At 35.2% G+C, this 19492-nt stretch overlaps 1 protein-coding gene across 2 annotated transcripts in view; it reads left to right on the plus strand.

The window, feature by feature from the left end:
* Positions 1 to 14523, plus strand: part of TRIP11 (thyroid hormone receptor interactor 11) — a 30466-nt gene extending 15943 nt beyond the window's left edge. For both annotated transcript variants that reach the window (XM_068682924.1, XM_068682925.1), the window contains 10 exons: positions 9 to 149; positions 376 to 569; positions 2100 to 2263; positions 2598 to 2701; positions 3042 to 3141; positions 8039 to 8120; positions 8882 to 8996; positions 9563 to 9685; positions 10429 to 10576; positions 12611 to 14523. In XM_068682924.1, the coding sequence (XP_068539025.1) occupies positions 9 to 149; positions 376 to 569; positions 2100 to 2263; positions 2598 to 2701; positions 3042 to 3141; positions 8039 to 8120; positions 8882 to 8996; positions 9563 to 9685; positions 10429 to 10576; positions 12611 to 12819 (1380 nt within the window). In that variant the 3' untranslated portion in view covers positions 12820 to 14523. The remainder of the gene's footprint in view (positions 1 to 8; positions 150 to 375; positions 570 to 2099; positions 2264 to 2597; positions 2702 to 3041; positions 3142 to 8038; positions 8121 to 8881; positions 8997 to 9562; positions 9686 to 10428; positions 10577 to 12610) is intronic.
* The last annotated feature ends 4969 nt before the right edge of the window (positions 14524 to 19492 follow it).

Raw genomic sequence — 19492 nt, forward strand, 5'->3', positions numbered from 1 at the left:
TTCGACAGGGCAAGACGGGGGAATTGAATCAACTGCTAAATGAAGTTAAATCAATGCAAGAAAAGGCTGTTACTTTTCAACAAGAGAGAGACCAAGTTATGGTAGCACTCAAACAGAAGCAAATGGAGAGCAGTGCCCTGCAGAGTGAGGTATACCACCAAGTAACTTACAACTGTAAGAAATAAAAAAAATAATAATTACAAAAAAGAAAAGAAATTGCATCGTATAATATTTTCTGCATTACTTTTGTTAGCAGTAACTTGTGAAAAACATTTGAAATCAACATGCAGGCAATATGCTTCAAATGATGTTTTGTTTGCTTGCATTATTTATGGAAACTGATAGTACAAGCAACTTAAGGTATGTTCTACACAGATACAGCATTTGCATGAGAAAGAGCAGCGCCTAAATCAGGAACTGGAGAGGTTACGGAATCACCTTCTGGAAATGGAGGACTCCTACACGCGGGAAGTGTTAGCTGCAGAAGACAGAGAGGCCAAGCTAAGAAAAAAAGTTTCAGTTTTGGAAGAAAAACTTGTGTCCTCATCTACTGCAGTGGAGAATGCCAGGTGATCTTTTCATTTATCCAGCAGTGGCACTGTGAATTTTACAGTTTTCTGGAGTGATACTGATAGCTTTATTTTATTGAATTAGCATTCTAGAGCATGCTAGCCAACTGAGGAAACAAAAATATATGAATTACTGTTATTCTAAATCCGGAAAGTAATTTGAAATTTCCTTGGCAACTGTTGTGAACTAAGAAGTTATTTATCATCTTTGAAGCAACTTTAGAAATCTCATCTCAGATCTTTGACAGTGCTTAGAACTAGAAACAACAAAAATCAACAAAAATCCGTCAACCCATCAATTGAACATAATTGAATAAGTGAATATGTCAGAGCATAAAAGATTAAGTTAATTGCCTTCAATGTCAAGGCTTTATTCACTTGGAAAGTGCATTTGAAAGTGTTTTATACACTTGGATGCACAGGTGTGCTTGTGGTACTTTGTGCATTGCTTTTGAAAGGAGTACCCATCCTTAATTGATACGTTATAGCACATTACAGCATAGAGAGGTATACACTGCTGTAAAACTTCTTTAATGTACATATAAAGCAAGATGCATAGATGTTCTCGTAGGTAGCATAGTTGGAGAGGCTAGAGTTAATTATGGTGTTTTTTTTAATTTACCATAATCATATTTTTCAGTTAGAACAATGAAAACCCAAGTATTAAAATTACTCAATGCCTGTCTTGACTCTAATGTAGGCTTGTTGGTTACTTTGAGCAAGATTACTTTTTTATTTTAGTGCAGTTGTCCAAATGAACAAGTATTTTAATCAAATATATCTACGTAGCTGGAGTCTTTCCTACTTCTGAAGTGCTCAAAATGAGCTCTGCTCAACATTCTCAGCAAAGAGATTTCTGAGCTGAGCAGACTGTTGTGGAAAATGTGGAAAATTGTGAAGAAAGGTGAAGAGCTGGGAGAAGGCTCCGTAAAAACTGGCAGAATGTTTCTTAATTCTTCACCAAAACTTGAAAAATGTCTTTCAAGAAATGTAGCCCATTTCCTACCTAGTATGTACTGTTAAGAAAGACTGAAATGGGAGTAAATCAAGTTCATAATAATTCTGCATAATGGGAAGTTTAATGAATATTCTGTGGTGGTCAGGATGGATATATTGAGGTCTGGGAGACTTGCTTTAGAAGTAATATTTGATAGGAAGAACTTGATACATGCAGTAAATGAATCAGGCAAGGTGTGTATGTGGTTTCTTGTTTGCTTTTTTGTTGTTAAACATACTTTTCCAAAAATGGATTAAAAGATTATTTTTGTCTTTTTCTAATGCACTTCAAACAGAAGTTTGTTCTTATTTTTGGATTGCCAAAATTTTATTTCCAGGCATATTTAAAATATGTTGCTAGGGTTTTAGTTGTTGTTTGTTTGTTACTTTGGTTTTGAGAGGAATTTGGGGAAAAATGTTTTCATTTTTATAAATTTAAGTGAAAATTAAAGGTAGATTAATTTTTGATGTGTTTTAATTTTTATCTGTGATGACGTCCTTCATTATCTCAGTAAATAATTTGTTTTCATTAAGTCATCAAGCTAGCCTGCAGGTCGAATCTTTGCAAGAGCAATTAAACTTGGTTTCCAAGCAGAGAGATGAAACTGTGCTACAGCTCACCATCTCACAGGACCAAGTGAAACAGTATGCGTTGTCACTGGCCAACCTGCAGATGGTGCTAGAACAATTCCAACAGGGTAAGTTTTGTCAAGAAGTACCAAAGACTGCAACACGCATTTTTCAGATGGGATAGTTACTATATTTTGGTACTTTTAAAAGCATATAGTTACTTGGTTTTCAATTTGGTAGCTTAAATTTCAGAAGCTTTTGTCTTTTAAAAAACTTCATTAAAATTCTGGCCCTGTGAAAACCAATGGTCAGTATCCTATATATGAAACTAGAATTCCACCTCTACTTTGTGAAAACCAGACGTGATAATGCTAAAGTTTTGCAGTTGTGTATCCCCCAAAATAAAGATACTTATTATGAATTGCGATCTTTTTTTTTTCTTTTTGTATTTTAACCCATTAGAAGAAAAAGCCATGTATTCAGCAGAGTTAGAAAAACACCAAAAGCAGACTGAAGAATGGAAAAAAAAAGCTGAGAACTTAGAAGAAAAAGTTGTATCACTGCAGGTGGGTTGAATACAAATTTAAAAGTTGAATACAAATTTAATGCAAATTTTGACTTTTTTTTGAGCTTGTGTTAAGTGTTACTGTTTCAGAGTATACAGAGTTACATAGTTATTTTGTCTTCTCTGGTTGAGGAGTTGGGAACAGGATGAGACTGAAAGAAGGGCCAGCAAGGTAGCATATCTCTGAATATCCTATTTCTGAGGGTGTTTACAGTCCAATTATTTTAGAGTACAAGTGATTGAAGCCTTTGTGTCTGTTGTGTTTGATGTATGTTGTATTGGAATAATCGTGATAGTGAACTCATGCTTCTCTCTCTGTCCTTTTCTTACCCTCTCTTCAGGAAAGTTTAGGAGAGGCAAATGCTGCACTGGATGCAGCATCAAGGCTTACTGAGCAACTTGATGTTAAAGAGGAGCAGATTGAAGAGCTTAAGAGAGAAGGTAACTTTTTTTTTCTCTGCTTAAAATATTCCAAGTAGCTGGGGAGTCAATATACATGTAGTGTTCCTAGAAATTTACCAAAATGTCCTTTATGAGGGAAGAGAATAATTCTGTGCCACCTTTTGAGCATTTACTCAGTTTATAAAACAATTTTTAAAAAGGTGTTTTCCTTCTGTTAGTGATCTCTCTCAAGAGAAGGCTTTCTAGTTTTCTTCTCTTTAGACACCAAAGCCCTTGATTTAGTTCAGTGTCTATGTAAAAAGTTTGTGAAATATGAAATGCTGTCACATTTTCCAAAAATAACTACCATATTTCACATAGAGGGAGTTACTTTGAGGCAGAGAGAAAGTGCATGCTGTTGAGATGCAGAGAGAGCAGCTCTTGCACAGGTATGAGACTGACTGAAGAGATTACATGGAAGGCCTTGGACTCATCTTTAGATTGTATTTTTAGATCTCATTTCAAATAAGCTTCCTAACTGCTCATATTTAGAAAGATGCTTTCATACTGTTCCAAGATTAAGTACTCTAACATTTGATGAGCTTCATTACTTTGGATGTGAAGACAAAGCTTAGCCAGACAGTAAACAACTCTGCCAGGAGAAACAGTTTTGTAAAGGAAGAATATTTACAGCGAGGGTGGTCAAACAACGGAATAGGTTGCTCAGAGAGGTGTGTCCATCCATGGAGATACTCAAAACCCACTTGCACACAATCCAGGACAATCTACTCTCTGACTGCTTAAGTTGAGCGGCTGGACTTAGTAACCTGAAGAAGTCCCTTCCAACATAAATTATTCTGTGGCTTTGTGATTCTGTGAATGAAAGGGAAAAAGAAAATGATAAAATCACTTAAACATAAAATCCATGATAGATACATAGTCTTCTCTTTTATAAACACCTCTAGTGTTAAAGCTGTATAGAAAAGCCTAAAAAGGCAGAACAACCTGTTAGTAAAAACTGATACCATTTCAACGTATTTCTGTTTTATGGCCTTAAACTTTATTCTAATCAAAAAAGTTAAGGGTAATTTCTGTACAGTGTATTTGAATACCAAACGTCCGTAGGATTTATAAGCTCAGACTCAACTGGAGACATGATATAATAGGTATACAAATAACATAGCTGTTTTTTCTTACTGCATTAATTGTAGTTTTCATGACAAAGGAGTTGTAGCGTTTGGTAATGCAGGACTTAAAACTAATAATTTTGGTGGATTTCTGTCAATAAATTTCAGCCCTGCTCTGTATTTCTGTCTGGAATATTTCCTTGAACCAAGAATGAAAGTTACCTCTGTCTAGTTCCATGCTAGTTCTGATACGGGTGAACTTACTAACAGTACCAACTGTCGAGGGAGTAGTTAGCTGTTTCTTTATTGTTTTCCTTCTAGTTTCTTTGTTTATTGCATTTTCCTACTCCATTTTCGTAGCTGAATCCTACTTTCTCTTTTCCTCTCTTTCTGTGGATCATTGCAGTTTGCTGTTACTGCAGCATCCTCTGTTAGTGTAGGGTCCAGCTGTCACTTGTATACATGTGATTAATCTGAAGCCAGAGGAAAACTTCTGATTGCTCCCTGTAGGGGGCTCTCAAATGAGAGTTTGAAGGGCAGAGGCTTGCTCACTTGCAGGTCACTTAACAGCTCTTACCTACATATTTTTCCCTCTATGTCTGTAGGAAATACGGGGGTAAAATAGTTTAATTAAGGCTTGCCGTGGGAAGGTGCTTGTAAAGTCATCTCTGCTGGATGTAGTGGTAACTCTTTGTTCTGCCCATATTCAACTAATTGATATTCATTTTTTCTTGAAATATATTTCATTTTCTTAAAGGAGACTTGTTTGTGGTCTTGTAATTAGTGTAAAAAGTCATTTGAAAGCCGTTGCAATTTCACCAAGAACTCTATATAAAGTTACTACTTATATGCTACACAATTGAAAGGGCGTTTACTTAAATGTTGTGTGTAAGTACAGTTCAGCATCCCAGTGGGCATCATAGCAGTGATCTGAGTTCACATGTGAATTTTACAACTTTAATTAAATTTCAAGCTGCTGCATGAATCATGTACCAAATCAGTAGATTTATATTTAATTGACTGATCTTTATATCTCTGTCTTGCTAAAGACATCACAGTAGAAGTTTTCAAATACACTGGATTGAAAATAATTCTGACGTAGGCAAATAAGGCACCATTAAATGGGTAGCTCAACCCTAGTGGTTAATTTAGATAGCTAAACTAAATTAAAGCAGGGGGGTAACAAGTTAATGGGTTTGAACTGCGAGAGAAAATTGGGTCTCAGTATTCTATCAAACCGTGCTGTATTGGCAAGCAATTTACTTGTTTAAAAATGTGAAACAGGATTGTTGTATAAAGGAAACAGCACTTTAATGTTGTTGTAGAATAAATCATAATTTTTATTGAAACAGAGACCACTCCATTTTCTGTATTTACACAAGAAAACATATAGTGTCTTATTGAAAATTGGCCAAATGCATTCCCAGACAGAGTTTTGTTGGCCAAATCTTTTGAAGGATTTCTTTATGGATTTTTTTGGCAGGAGAAGTGATTTTAATGGAAAAGTATAAGATGTACCAGATGCAGTTTTCTAGATTGCCATAAATGGTTAACAAATTATTGGAGCCTGCTGTAAATGTCTGGTTTACAGCAGCCCGTGCTGAATTTTGTCTCAAGTCTTTTGTTATTCAGTCTCTTCACACACAGAAAGTACGTGTTTAAGTCCTTTTCAACTGTAAGATGCTGTTTTAGAAGGAAATATTCCATTTAAAAACTATTTAATTTAGAGTTGTGTAATCGCTGTGGGTGAATGTAGCCATATAACTGTCCTTAAAAGACAGTCGACTGTCCAAAGACTCTTCGATTAAAAAAAAAAAATCAGGAAAAAAAAAAAAGAAGAGTCTTAGAATTAACATTTCACTTCAAAATTATTAATTGCTTTTTTTAAAAAATAATTTTGTAGATAAAATTGGGGAAAAAAAAAACAAAACACTTATCTTGCTCTATAAAGCAGTAGCAACATCATGAGATTTATTTAAACCTTTTTTTCAGATGCCATTTCTGAGTTTTTTTGGTGCTGGTGCCATGTTGTTAAGTTACTGGTATTAGTAGTTTAACTCTTATTCCTTTGAATTCTGTGGAGACCCAAATAACAACTCAAACTCCGTGTATGTTCCTGCAACTGCTGTTATTCCATAAACATAGTGGAACTTTTTTAATTCAAGTTTTGGGGACCTGTTTAACCACATTACAAAGTAGCATAATTTTAAGTAACATTCCCAGCATGGCACTGGTTTGTTCTACTCTTTATAGAAGTCATGTTTGTGAAGTAAAGAGTTAGTTTTCATTTCTGGAGTATTTGAATAGGACAATTAATTTGTATCCATTTCACAGCCTAGTTCTTTGTGTATATATATACCAAAACTCCATTCAGGTTCTCATGGAGTTACTAGTGTTGAGAACCATGTTCTGTCAGCATAGCTATGGCATGCATTTATTGAAGGTTGAATGTCACGTGGAAATGAGAGTGGAATGTTTTTCATGCATCCCAGGTGATCTGAAACTTATAAAAATTCCTAAAAGTCACCTTTCATCTTCCCTTGTCTCCACATTCTCTCAAGAAAAATAGAATTCTTTTAAATAGCTATAAGGTATCCACTCATTTCTACAAAGATGTTGAGGCTTTTTAGGAATAAACTATAAGACAGATGCAATAAAAGTATACTTTTTCTATGAAGCACTTACTTTTAATCCACATGAACCCAAGAGGTTTTGAAATAGTAGGAAGATTAAGTCATTCATCAGCTTTTCCGTAGGGTTTGAAAACATCTGAAGGATTCAGCATTATGAAGGGAGGGGAGAAAGCTCATACAACTGCAGCTTATACAAGTTTGTCTTCACATTGAGGGTCCATATTCTGTTGTTCGGCTTGTGTATGTTATTAAGACTTGTGCTTTTATTAGGAAAAAGTAACTTCAAAGATACCATCTTGCAGAACCAGAGTTTGGTGAAAAAAATATTTTTGCTGTTTTGAAGTTTATCTTCAAAAAATTCTTTGTACCTTGTAACTATCTGTTTTCTTGTCTGTGGACATTTTGCTATTAGTGTACTTAAATCCTGTGTTAGGGAATAGCTTTTTTCCTATCAGCTTTCACTCTGTGCTTCTGCGTAAGTTTGTGTAGACCTGAATGTCAGATATTTTTATCCAGTTTCTAACGTAGCCAGATTTTACAAAGACAAAACTTTGGGTCTTGTATCCTCAGAGTCAGGATGTTGTAGAATGCTTCCAGTAAGTAAAACCTTTAGGAGAATCTCTTTCTTAATTACCTTTTGAGTTTAGTGGGAGGTCAGGGGAAGCCTGAGTTATTGACAGAGAATTATCGGGGTAACCAGGTGTATCCTGTATTTAAGCTATCAAATAATCTGTGTTAGTGAAATTTTAGTGAAATTGTAGAGAAATTTGTGCTAAGGAATAATTGGACAAGAGGGAATGTATTTGAGGTTAAGTACTGAGATCCAAAGACCCAATAACAACATACAATTTATAATCAGGTTATAAAAAGGAGTAAGGATTGCCACCATAGAATATACACTTTTACCAAGAACATCTTCCCAGTTCTGTGTGATCTAGGTGGAACAGAGCAGCTCATCAGACCTTATGTGGTTGATTTCTATTCTGGGTGTTTCTGTACTGTAGCATTGAGTATTGTTCTGGAAATTCTAGCTTATGAATTCAGGTAATAATCACTTACTGAGTTGACACTTTTCTAAGAAATCATGTTGATGCTGTCTAAAAATATATATGTTAGCATATCTTGATAAGTGTGTATTGTAACAATACATTTTGAAGCAGTCTGCAAATTTATTTGCTTTGATCTAACATTTTATAGGAGAGATCAGAAAAGAAATGTTAGAAGATGTACAGAATAAACTAATGAATCTCATCAACAGCACAGAAGGAAAAGTGGACAAGTAAGTCTCTTGTTATGTTATTGTAGATTTCTGTTACTGTGCGTGATGTGCAGATAATGTAACAGCTGTAAGAGTGGTGCAGAACTGAGCTTCTGTATGTAAGCTTGTAATGTGCTTTCGTTATCTTTACATTTTTCAATTGTTTGGTGATTGTGAATAGTAATCTTGATTATTAAAACCAATGTGTATAAATTTATATTACTGATGTGTTTAAGTGGAATTACACGTCAATAGCATGAGCTCTGAAAATGGAGAGTTCTAGTGAACATCTGTTACAATGCAACCAAGGTGTGAATGGCATCACCTGGATGCTGTGCAATTTGATCTCTCTTGGTCTTTTTGTTCTCTCCCTGTGTTAGATCTGAACCTAGAATAGGCAAATAAGTTCCCCTGCTCCCTTCTTAGGTCTTATTTTCAGTCTGTACATAAGTATCTGCTTAAAGGTTCTGAGTCAAGATTTGAGAAACTGTATTTTCCTGCATTGTGTCTCTTGCATCAAAACCTGGTAATGTACAACTCAGTTTCACCTTACTGCCTTAGAGTATTTCTACTTTTGTCCAAATTGCAGCTCTTTGTTTTAAAAAGTGTTTTAACTTGGAGAGCAGAGAAATCTGTGAGGTTCCCTTTTAGTTCTTTGTACTGGCTTGTTTATTTGGGTTATTGTAAATTAGGTAAAAGTAAGAGGAATAAATGCATCAGTGTTTCCTTACCAACTGCTACTTCAGAGCAGGCAGTGTAACAAGCTTCCTTTTGTTTTGCAGGCTCCTGATGAGAAATCTCTTTGTTGGACATTTTCATACTCCAAAAAATAAGCGTCATGAAGTGTTAAGGTTAATGGGAAGTATCTTGGGAATAAAAAAGGAAGAACTTGATCAGGTAATGCTTCCTGAAAATTAGGCTTCCTTCATTTGCAGTATGCTTACCCGAAAATAGAATGACTTGCTACTAAACTAAATGTGACTGTCCTGGTACTTCCTGGGGTGAAGTGTTTTTTTTTTTTTTTTTTTTTTTTTTTTTTTTATGTGGGACACACTGTTCTTAATGGAATCTCATGGTAACTGTATTTAATACAGATTTTGTCTTCCCGAGGAACACTAATGCAGAAAGGAAAGGATTTAACTTTGTGGTATTGCACATAATAGCTGTAATATGTTGGTTAAAGAAAAATAAGACAGTTTTATATGTACCACTAGGTATTATGAAGAATATGGCTTTTATATTTTTACACAAAGAGCTAGGATTTTAGACTGCCAGTTTTCAGGAGGGAGAGAATAAGGTTTTGATAGTAATTGAAGGTTTTATTTATCTGTAGGATTCTGTGGGATTCCCACATCATTTGTAGTGGATAAACATAAAACGAGAACAGTTGTTGCAGTTTTTTATCTGCTGCTTTATTTTTTGTTTCCTAATTTATTTATTTATTATTTTTTTAAACCTTCTAGTTACTATCTGAAGAACAAAGAGGAGTTACAAGATGGGTGACTGGCTGGCTTGGTGGAGGAACTGGGTCAAAGAGTGTCCCTAATACACCTTTAAGGCCAACTCATCAGAACGTTTTTAATAGTGTAAGAATCAATCATGTACTCTCTATGTTTGAGTAAAGAACTGGAGCAGTTGTGTATTAGTACTGAAGTTTGGTTCCTAAGTATATTGAGCTTAATGTACCGATCCTACTGTATCTTCCATTATTTATTTGCTTTGTGCAGCTTTGGCATGTTGTTCCCTCACTACCACCACCACCTAAATAAATATGTAGGCCTTGAAGAAAATTGCACAGTCATAAGCGTTGAGCTAATACAAAACTGATTACTGTTCCACTGGCTCCTGGGATCAATGACTTCTTCCAGTATGGACTATATACTGTAGTATCATATTTTGATGACAATGTTCCCATTTGTCCTTTAAATTCCTTTTTTTTTTTTTTTTTAAATCAAGACGTTTTGTCAAATGAAAGCATTGTTGGAGGAGTGATTTGCTTGAGTGTGGACACAGGAAGTACTTGTGATGTCTGTAGCATCATAGGTTTCTTGAAACAATTGACCTAAACCAATAATGAACCATGGTGGAAGTGTATGTGTTATCTTTAGAGTGTATGAATTTCACATAAATGCCATTCACTGAGACAACTAAAACTTTGTATTTTGAAAATAATTTACATTGTCCCTCACAAAGTAGTACTTTAAATACCAGTACAGAGTTCTTTGGAGCCTGCTGACAGCTTTTTTTTTTTTTTTTAATTTATTTTAAGTTATTTTTAACTTAAGTTCTGTTGAAAAGCATGTAAAATATAACTTGTACCATCTTGTAGTCTTTTTCAGAATTGTTTGTGAAATTCCTTGAAACAGAATCTTGCCCAAGCCTTCCTCCACCCAAGCTCTCTGTTCATGATATAAAACCTTTAGGCGCAGCAGGAACTGGTAAAGCTGGCAGCGTTCCATCCAGCAGTCAGATACAAGGTAAGATCTAAAGAAATATTGAAACTTTACACAGATATAAATAACTAAACATAGAGTTTTTGAGAGGACTTAAATGTTTCCATGATTCCTCATCTGTGAAGTATGATTTTTATTTTTTTTTTCCATTGTGCCTTCCCCCACAATGTTCTACTCTCTCTCTTCTTTCTCTCTCTTTTTTTCCTGCCCTGGCCCACCTCTCTCTTCACACCATACCCCATTTCCTAAAAACCTAATACAGAACACTGGAAGGATCAAATTCCCTTTGATACGGAAAGCTTTAACAGCACCTTTTAAAGCTAAACGGACAACTTCATATGTTGTAGTGGTGAACCCAGCCCTGATTTTCAGCATCCCTGTTGATCAGCTTGGGTCTCACTGAGTGAAAAATGCAAGTAATAGCAGCCTTGTAGTGCCTCTCGCATATGTAGAACCTGGTCACTCAGAGAGAACTGAAGTAAAATCAGCTAAGTACCTGGCGTGATTTGAAATCTTTGTAAGCTGTGCATGAGTCCTTAACTTTAATTTTTCTGAGGCTGAGAGCAGTTATGTCTTTATTTTGCATGGTAAAATTTATAGTTTTTGGCTCTCATTCTGATTCTATAAGGAACTGTGTACTTTATATAAGTAATACAGGATTTAAATAATCAGTTGAAATGGACCAGGTTGTGCTGAATTTTTCACGTGCATTCTGGACTTTAATACAGTCCTGATGATTTGCAGAAGCTTTTTTTGCTTGAACCTTGTAACAGCTGTACTCATGGGGGGGAGTGAATGATGCATGACATGTATCCCCAAACCTATATGTTTATTATATAAAATACATATATATGTATTGTCAAAGCATATATATATATATATATGCTTTGAAAATACATTTTATTTCACATAAAGTAGTTGGATGTTACAAAGTATAAACATCTACTTTGAAGTACCAATTTATCTCTGAAAGCAGTGTTTACTTTTCTAATAAACCAAAATTTAATTTAATTTTCTTTTTACTCTTCTTCCTCGTAGTTTAAGAGTACAATTGGTAAAGTATGCTTTTAAGCTATAGAAATACTTGTATTTTACCTATATGAGCCAAACCTTCTGGCTTGTTGATGTGTTTTAAGTTTTTGGTTCCTGGAAATAAACCATATGGTAGTGGCTTTAAGTATCTACACACAAACACATTTATGAGAATTATGATGTTTATATGATTGTAGATCTCTTAAAACAAAAAATCTGAATAAAGTCACTCATCCAACTATTCATTATGACAAAGGAATTTCAGTTCAATTTCTGCTGTATGTCTGATGTAGGAATCTTGAGAACAGGTTACATCTGGAAGATAGGATTTTGATGGGGGAAGGTGAGAAGGGGCAAGTTGATTGTTAGATTAAAATCATTTAGGAACAAAGATAATGAAAGTGACGTTTTGACAAATAAGATAACAAAGATATGTCAAGACTCATGTGTGATTTAGCCCTTGTAATGATAGATTAAGTTCTTGCTTCAACGTGACCCTGGGGCAGCTTCCCCTGTACACACGGAGTGGGGAACCAACCTGCATGCTGCGTTGTAGTGCACGTACAAGGGCCCTTACGTCTTGGCATAGTGCTGGAGCCAATGTGACAGATACTCCGTGTCTGGTTTTGCATGGGTGAAGGGAACCCCTCTGCACAGGGTGTTTGTGTTCCTTTTCACAGAGCAAGTGTCTTGGTTTTCTTTTGCATAGCATGAGGTGCTGCAAAATTTCAGCTGCCAACAAGCACAGGTCCTGGAAGTGCCTTGGTGTAACTTGTGACCTGAAGTGTAGATGTAGGGAATGGTGAGCAAAAGAAGCCATGGCAGATGTGATTCAAGGTGAGAAAAGAGAGAGAGAAATAAGTATATGAGAGCATCTGCAGTGCGCAGAAAGAAGATAAGATTTCCATGTTTGCAAAACTAATACGCAGTTGTAAAATTTGTTTCATGGCAAGTGCTCTGAAATTGGGTAGGCTTATTAAAACTTTCTAATGAATTGATGGCTTTTTTGTTTGTTTTACATTTCAGATTCTGCAGTCTCAGGAATCAGCAGAAGACCAGATGCAAATCCATTTCTAGCACCTCGATCTGCAGCAGTGCCTCTCATAACTCCTGCTACTAGTTCTGGACACCTGCTTATGAAACCTATCTCTGATGCCTTGCCTACTTTTACGCCACTGCCAGTGTCCCCTGATGCCAGTGCTGGTGCTGTACTGAAAGACCTCCTGAAACAATAGATGATTTTGAATCAATATGATGATAGCACTTTAAGGAAAATGAGAACACTATGCTGTAAATAATTTACCACAGTGAGGCCTTCTGTAAAAAGTCGTATAGTTGTTTGCAATTGTCTTGTTTTTCTTTCTTTTAACTACAAACTAACCAGTGCTTTGGAAATTGAAGGAGCTGCGTTCTTGGTAGCAGGTATTCATTTTGAGTAGGGGTTAGATTTTGTTGCTAGACTGCCACAAGATAAATTGAAGGATTTTTAACCCTTAGTTACACTCTGAGTCATTTCAGTTACCTGTATATAGAAAGCATTACTTTTTGGGTGTTGAGATCCATTTTTCCATTAAAATAATCTGCCATTGGCAGTGGACCTTCAAGAACCAGAATTAAAAATGAATAAATAAAAACGCCTAGCCAAAACTCATCTTATTTGAGGTGCTGAATGAATCATATGAACTCCAAACAGTGAGGCAGTGAATATATGGGAATGTGGTTACTGAGTAACTGCAGTTCCCCCCCCACGCTACACAATTTCTTACACTTAGTTACATTAAGATATGTATCTCTTACTTACAATATTGATCATGTTTGGGGGCATTTAAGGCATATTAATCTTTGCACAAAGATTAGAGGTTTTTCCCCAAGCCTAACAACTGCTTTCAGTAGTCAAACTCATCAGCACCAAGGAGTTAACTGTGGAGGTGAGTGCTTCATTTCTAGTGGTGTCTGTGTGACGAAGAGTGGATAATATAGCAAAGGATAGATTCATATATATAAAGACACTGTACTTTAATGCTCTTAAGATGTATATTTGACAGACTTTTTATCTTGCTGGAATTTGTAGATTCAAATACAGGCTTAAAGCTTGAAGATCTGTATAAAATTTAAAGGGAAGAACATGCTTACTTATCCCAAATGTGTAAATAGGTCTTTGTAAGACCAAGGCCAAAGTCAATTATTCTGTAAATTTTGCTGTGATAACTTGTACACATTGTTGGCAGGTAAAGGATGAAGTTGCATACTAAAGGATACAAATTATCTTGCAAAAGTGGTGAATCTGAGGTAAAACATCTTCATTTTAAAATGTGTAATTTCTAAACCTTTTTATATGCCATTCCATGTTTAGTCAGTGTTAAAAGATAACTGTTGTGCAAGTTCTATATTAGAACTGTCAACCTTCTCATCTTCATTGAGATCCTGGATTAAATTGTTGTAAGACTTGTATTTAAATAAAATTAATCACTGAAACTTGTACAGAATCAACCAAAATAATGCAAGAAATCTGCATTTATTTATATAAAGGTCAAATAGTGAATTTCTTTTTTTTGCCTTGAAATCTAGTGAAGTTTGTTTTAATTACTGTATTTACCCTGAGAACTGCTTGAGTTCCTTTTCTCCAGTATGTCAATGCTTCATTGAAGATTTATGCAACCCTGGAAAAGTAGATTGACCATATTGAATTTTTATTTAAAAGTTTTTGCTGCCTTGTAGACAAGGAAATAAATTTGGTAGTTTGACTTCTGATAGAATAGCAGCAACAAGTAGTGTACCAAAGTATATTCTACATTATGTAATAAATGTAATGAGAATTTAAAATTGTGTCTGCTGGGAACATTTCTGTATGGTACTTCAAATGTACATCTTCATTTAAACTATTGGACTGGAATGGGTAAACTCTTTTTCTATAACAAATATAAAGAAAATTGAAATCAGATGGCTTCTATGCAGTCTTGTTCTTGTAGTCATGTTTGTTTGAGGATATGCAGCTGCTTCAGAACAAAGTTGCTTTTTGGTGAGTCAAAGCACAAAGAAATGTGTGCATTTAAAAATCATATGGATTACATACTATAAACTGCAAGTGGACTCATGCTGATAACTATCCTCTGAATATAACAACTGAGCAGATCTTAATAACTTTAGTGTTTTTTTTTTTTTTTTAATTTACTTGCAGAGAACTTAATATGTACCCATTTCTCTTCTAGGAAGCTTTATAAGTACCAGTAAATAAAACATGGTGAGACTGCTTGTTTCAGGATTCTGTAAATTAGCTCCATTTATACAGTAAGTTGTAACAGTTTGAGGAGGGCAATCGAAAAGCCACACAAAAGTATTGAAGAACTTCAGAGTTCCTTGCTAGGCTACTTAGGAGAGGAGAAAATCCTCTATAGGAGGGATAGAAGAGGCTTAAGTCCTAGGAGAAGTGTTGAACTAATGATAAAATTCGCCTTGCTTAGAGTTTTCTGCTCTAGGGCTTATTCTACAATTACATCAGTGGGTTTTGTTGCTGTGTTAGAGATCAAATGTACTCAGTGTTCCAGCCAGTGCTTTCACATTGAAAAGTGTAAACTACATAGCCTTGATTCTTTTTCTTAAGCTGTCTCACAGATTATAATAAACCTTCAAGAGTTGTTTTTACTGAAAGATTAGTGGAAATATTTTTTTCCTCTGATTTTTCTTCTGTGTTTACTCTGTGCTTGACAACTGTTTTGTATATATTTGCCAGTTTCCCACATGTAAGTTTGTGACTCATGTAGTCTATCCTGTTAATTGTGCAGGTCTTTCACACAGAGCAAGGGGAAAAAAAAAAAGCCGTTGTAGAATATGAGCAGGTGCAGTAGCTGGAAATTTTTCCTTATCAGTTGTTTTCATCTTGTTTTTGTGAGGAAAAAGGGTGTGGTGCTCATATTATTGGTCTCATGGGCTGTTGGATATCTTTAGTGCGAAGGTAACAGAATTCTAGTAAGGAATGGATATAGCAAATTTGCTACTAAGGGGAAAACAAGGGTTGGGATTTTCTATTCTACTGTAGACTGTTTCATCATTTTCATCTTCCATCATGAATGAACGTCATTCTGCATTGAGGCATTCCACACAAAGAGAAAGAAATAACTGACCGTTGTAATTATTATAGTAGAATGATGTACTTTTTAATTAAAAACCTCCTAAATTATTCCATTTAGTCACAGACATACAACATGTAATGAATGACCAGTGAAGAAATATTTTTTTTGCTGTGTTGGTTCCCAACCCCCATTTTATTATTCCTTCCTATTCATGTTCTTGCACATTTCGCATTAATAGTTACTATTAAGGCAAGCTACAAGGAAAACATAGGGCTGTGACTGAAAACAGCTGAAGAGACAGTGGAAGATACTGCTTTATAAGTATTTCATTATTCCCTACCTCATGAAAGCCTTACAGTTTTAAGCCACGATAGTCTTGTTACTGCTGGCTTTGATGAGTTTCCTGCCGCATTACATTGTAGAAGTTCAAGAGTAATTTTCTCAACTGGCTTAATCAGACATACTTGTAAATTTGATGTTGTTTCCTCCCAGAATATCCTAGTTTAGGAGCAGATTTAACTGGAATGAAATTAAATTCTTACTTTGTCATGTATTTGAGGAAAAAAAAAGACAAACATCTGTTTTAATATGGAGAGGCATTAGTATACTGTGGAAATAGCAGGGATAATGGCTTCATGCACTCTTTCAAACATAAGTCTCTGATTTATTATATATTCAAATCAAAGTAGTCTGCATCAATACACTTTTGTCCGTGTTTAAAAAGATAAATATCTAAACATATCCTCCTGTGTGTGCCACAGTTATGGCAGTGCTAAGAGTAAGGCTTGAGGAATTAAAAAATATAGTATGCATTTGCTTTTTTTTTTTTTTTTTGCCTTTTTGCCCCCTTTCAGTAAATTAATAGTTTGTTTCCTTAAGTAGTTGTCTGTCAGATGGAAAGCTTCTAATTAACATTTCTAGAAATAAAGTATAAGGATGAACAGCCTACCATTTTTGTTCTTTCGGTTTGTGCCATTATATACTGCTGAGTTTGTTTGCAGACCTGCAAAACTTAAATATGGAAACCAATCTGCAATTTAAAAATAAATAAATAAAGGAACAGACAGCTGCTGGCTTGATATTTAAAGAGGAAAAATAATTTGTACATAGCATGTTGTTTACAGCAGCAGCAACACTGAACCTTGGTCTGTTGTATTTGTCTTAAGCTTATAGAACAGCATGACATAATATATTTCAGTATCTGAAAGCGTATATCTAACACTGAAATATATTTTGTAGCAAGTAATATTTAAAGAGTATTATCAGCATTATGTGCATAAGAATTGTGCCTTTGTTTGCTGGTCGTGTTAGATTTATTGCAAGGCTAATTTAGATGAATTTATTCCAAATCAGGAGCTCAGCCATGCTGCTAAAACTCTCAAATACTTTGTAAAGCAGAATAAAATTGTGTCAAGTGATTAAAGGCTTATTTTCCTTGTAGGAAATAATAATTAGAAGATAACAGTTTATTGCTTAATACATTAAAAAGGTCACTTTTCGTTCACTAATTGCTGATGTTAAATAATTTGGGGTCGTTCTGTACCTTCTTATTGAGCTTGTGGCATTGCTCATTAAATCTAACTTATTTTTTAAGTATTCACAGATGTTGTACATCATCCTTGAGCACTGACAGTAAATTAATCTTTTCTCCACCCTTGTGTTAAGGTTCTCATTAGACAACTTCTCACAGACCAGATTTTAAAATTAATATCACTTGCACTCGAGTTTCTGGCAGTCTGTGATGGTTGGCTAATAACAGTTACTGTGAATATTCACCATATCACCAAAAATATTTCCCAGGCCTCCTAAATAAGTGGACTGAAAACACCCCTTTTCTCTTTTTGTAGCCATTTTCATTTGAGTTCTCTTAAACTATATGCATTTTGTTTGTTCTCATTGGGAACCATATCCAAGTGTTTCCTTTGAGGAAACATGATGTAGGTCCCTTGCTACTCAGCTCTCAGGTATATGGAATGTTACACTCAGATAGGAAGCACCTCTTTTTAAATTCCTTTTCTGGTAATTGTTTCATTCCTATTGTCACAGTAATATTTTCTTTCAATGTGAATTTATGTGACTTATAGTTCCTCCTGTAACTGTAAATTATTACAAGTGTCATAGTACCACAGTTGGCATAACTCTTGTGGTCACAGAAACTGAGCGTGTATGCTTCCAGATCACCTAATTAAACAAAAATTAATATCTTTCAAATGTTTGCATGTAGACTTGGAGTTCAGGGATGAAAATGGAGTGACACCTGAAATAGGTAGAAACTAGAGAGATGCAGACTCGCACCAAGTCAAAAGTGCCAGGTAAAAATAAGGGGGGAGGACATCACAGACTACTCTCATCACATTTCTGTTATCATTTATTGGTTGAACTAGAAAATGTGTCAGAGATCAAGAAAAACATAATGCAGATGGTAGCATGGTCTCAGAAGACTTGTTTGTGAGTGAAGTGCATCTGGTAAATTAATACTGTTGAACCTGATCGTTGTATTTCGGCAAATTCAAAACTGTTCATTATGCTCTAAGATGCAAGAACAATCCCTGCTGCTAGAGATCAGAGCTTTTCCCCTCTTTTAAAAAAATAAAAAATAATAATAAAAAAATTAACTCAACCTCTGAACCTTAACGGAATTTGTCTGAATACATAAATAAGGAAACTTTATAGCTAATGTTATTGCATCTAGAGCTGTTTTCTGGTCACTGGTGGTAGTAGCTACACCAAGGTTCAGTCATGGTGTTCTGTTTTGCTTCAGAAGGGTGGATTTTGCCCTAAGTTGACAAAGGAGGAAATGGCTGTAGCTTTATAGTATAAAGGAAACCTAAATCTGAGCGCTGTCTGGATATAGTTTGAATATCAACCAATATAGTTTGAATATCAACCAATATCATCAAGGTAAGGGAAATCCTGGCAGTACTTCTGTGTGGTTAATCCTAAATTTTTCATTTGCCAAATCTGTCTGTGCTTCACCCCATTGGATGTCAAGATGGTCATGCAAGATGGATTGAATTACAACATGGCCAGATGTGGTGCATAGACCAAATTGGTTTTAAGGCAGCTAGGTAGCATTTCTTTTATGTCATTATGAAAATAGTAAATAGCTGGCACTGTAGCACAGCCACTTCATTTCTAAAGATTGTTGATGGACTATTTAATAGTCTAAGGAGCCAGGGAAAAGAAGCACATAACACACTCAGAACAGTGTGTATTTTATTGTTTGGCAGCTTTCTGTGAAGGCTTTTCTACCAAGCAAGCAAAGTCAAATGAATGATTTTGACCTAGTAAAAGCAGATCGTTGGTAGCTCATGAATTCCTAGAATGGGAAGAACTGCTAAACATAACCCTCTGAGAACAGGGAGCCAAGAGTTACAAAGCTTCAAATCTAAACTTTTGTAAATTATCGTGCATTTAGCTCCATACTCCCTAAAGTATTGAGAATTTGACTTTTGTACGCTGCCCAGAGAGACAGTCTGGGGGACCAATGCCGCAGGAATAATATGAGTAAATAAAAGTAATCTGCTTTATACAAGAATTTACAAGGTTCCTGAACAATAAACAGTATTATTGATAAAAATATTTTTAGCTTAAATAATAGTGGCAAATATATAAATAGTACAACAGCAAGAGATAATAGTGGTTTTGAGCAGATAAGGCAGGTTGGATAAAAAAGCCATTTCTCAAATGGGAATCTGTAGAAAAGATGTGAGTTGTAACAACATTTCTTGAGAGAATTCATAATGACCATGAGAGTGGTCTTGAACATTTTCAGGTGCAGTCGTAGGAGACACTGCGTATAGGAAGGGAAATGAAGGATTCAACATTCTCTTGGTCA

The sequence above is a fragment of the Anas acuta genome, chromosome 5 (assembly GCF_963932015.1).
Source record: "Anas acuta chromosome 5, bAnaAcu1.1, whole genome shotgun sequence".
Taxonomy (NCBI): Eukaryota; Metazoa; Chordata; class Aves; order Anseriformes; family Anatidae; genus Anas; species Anas acuta.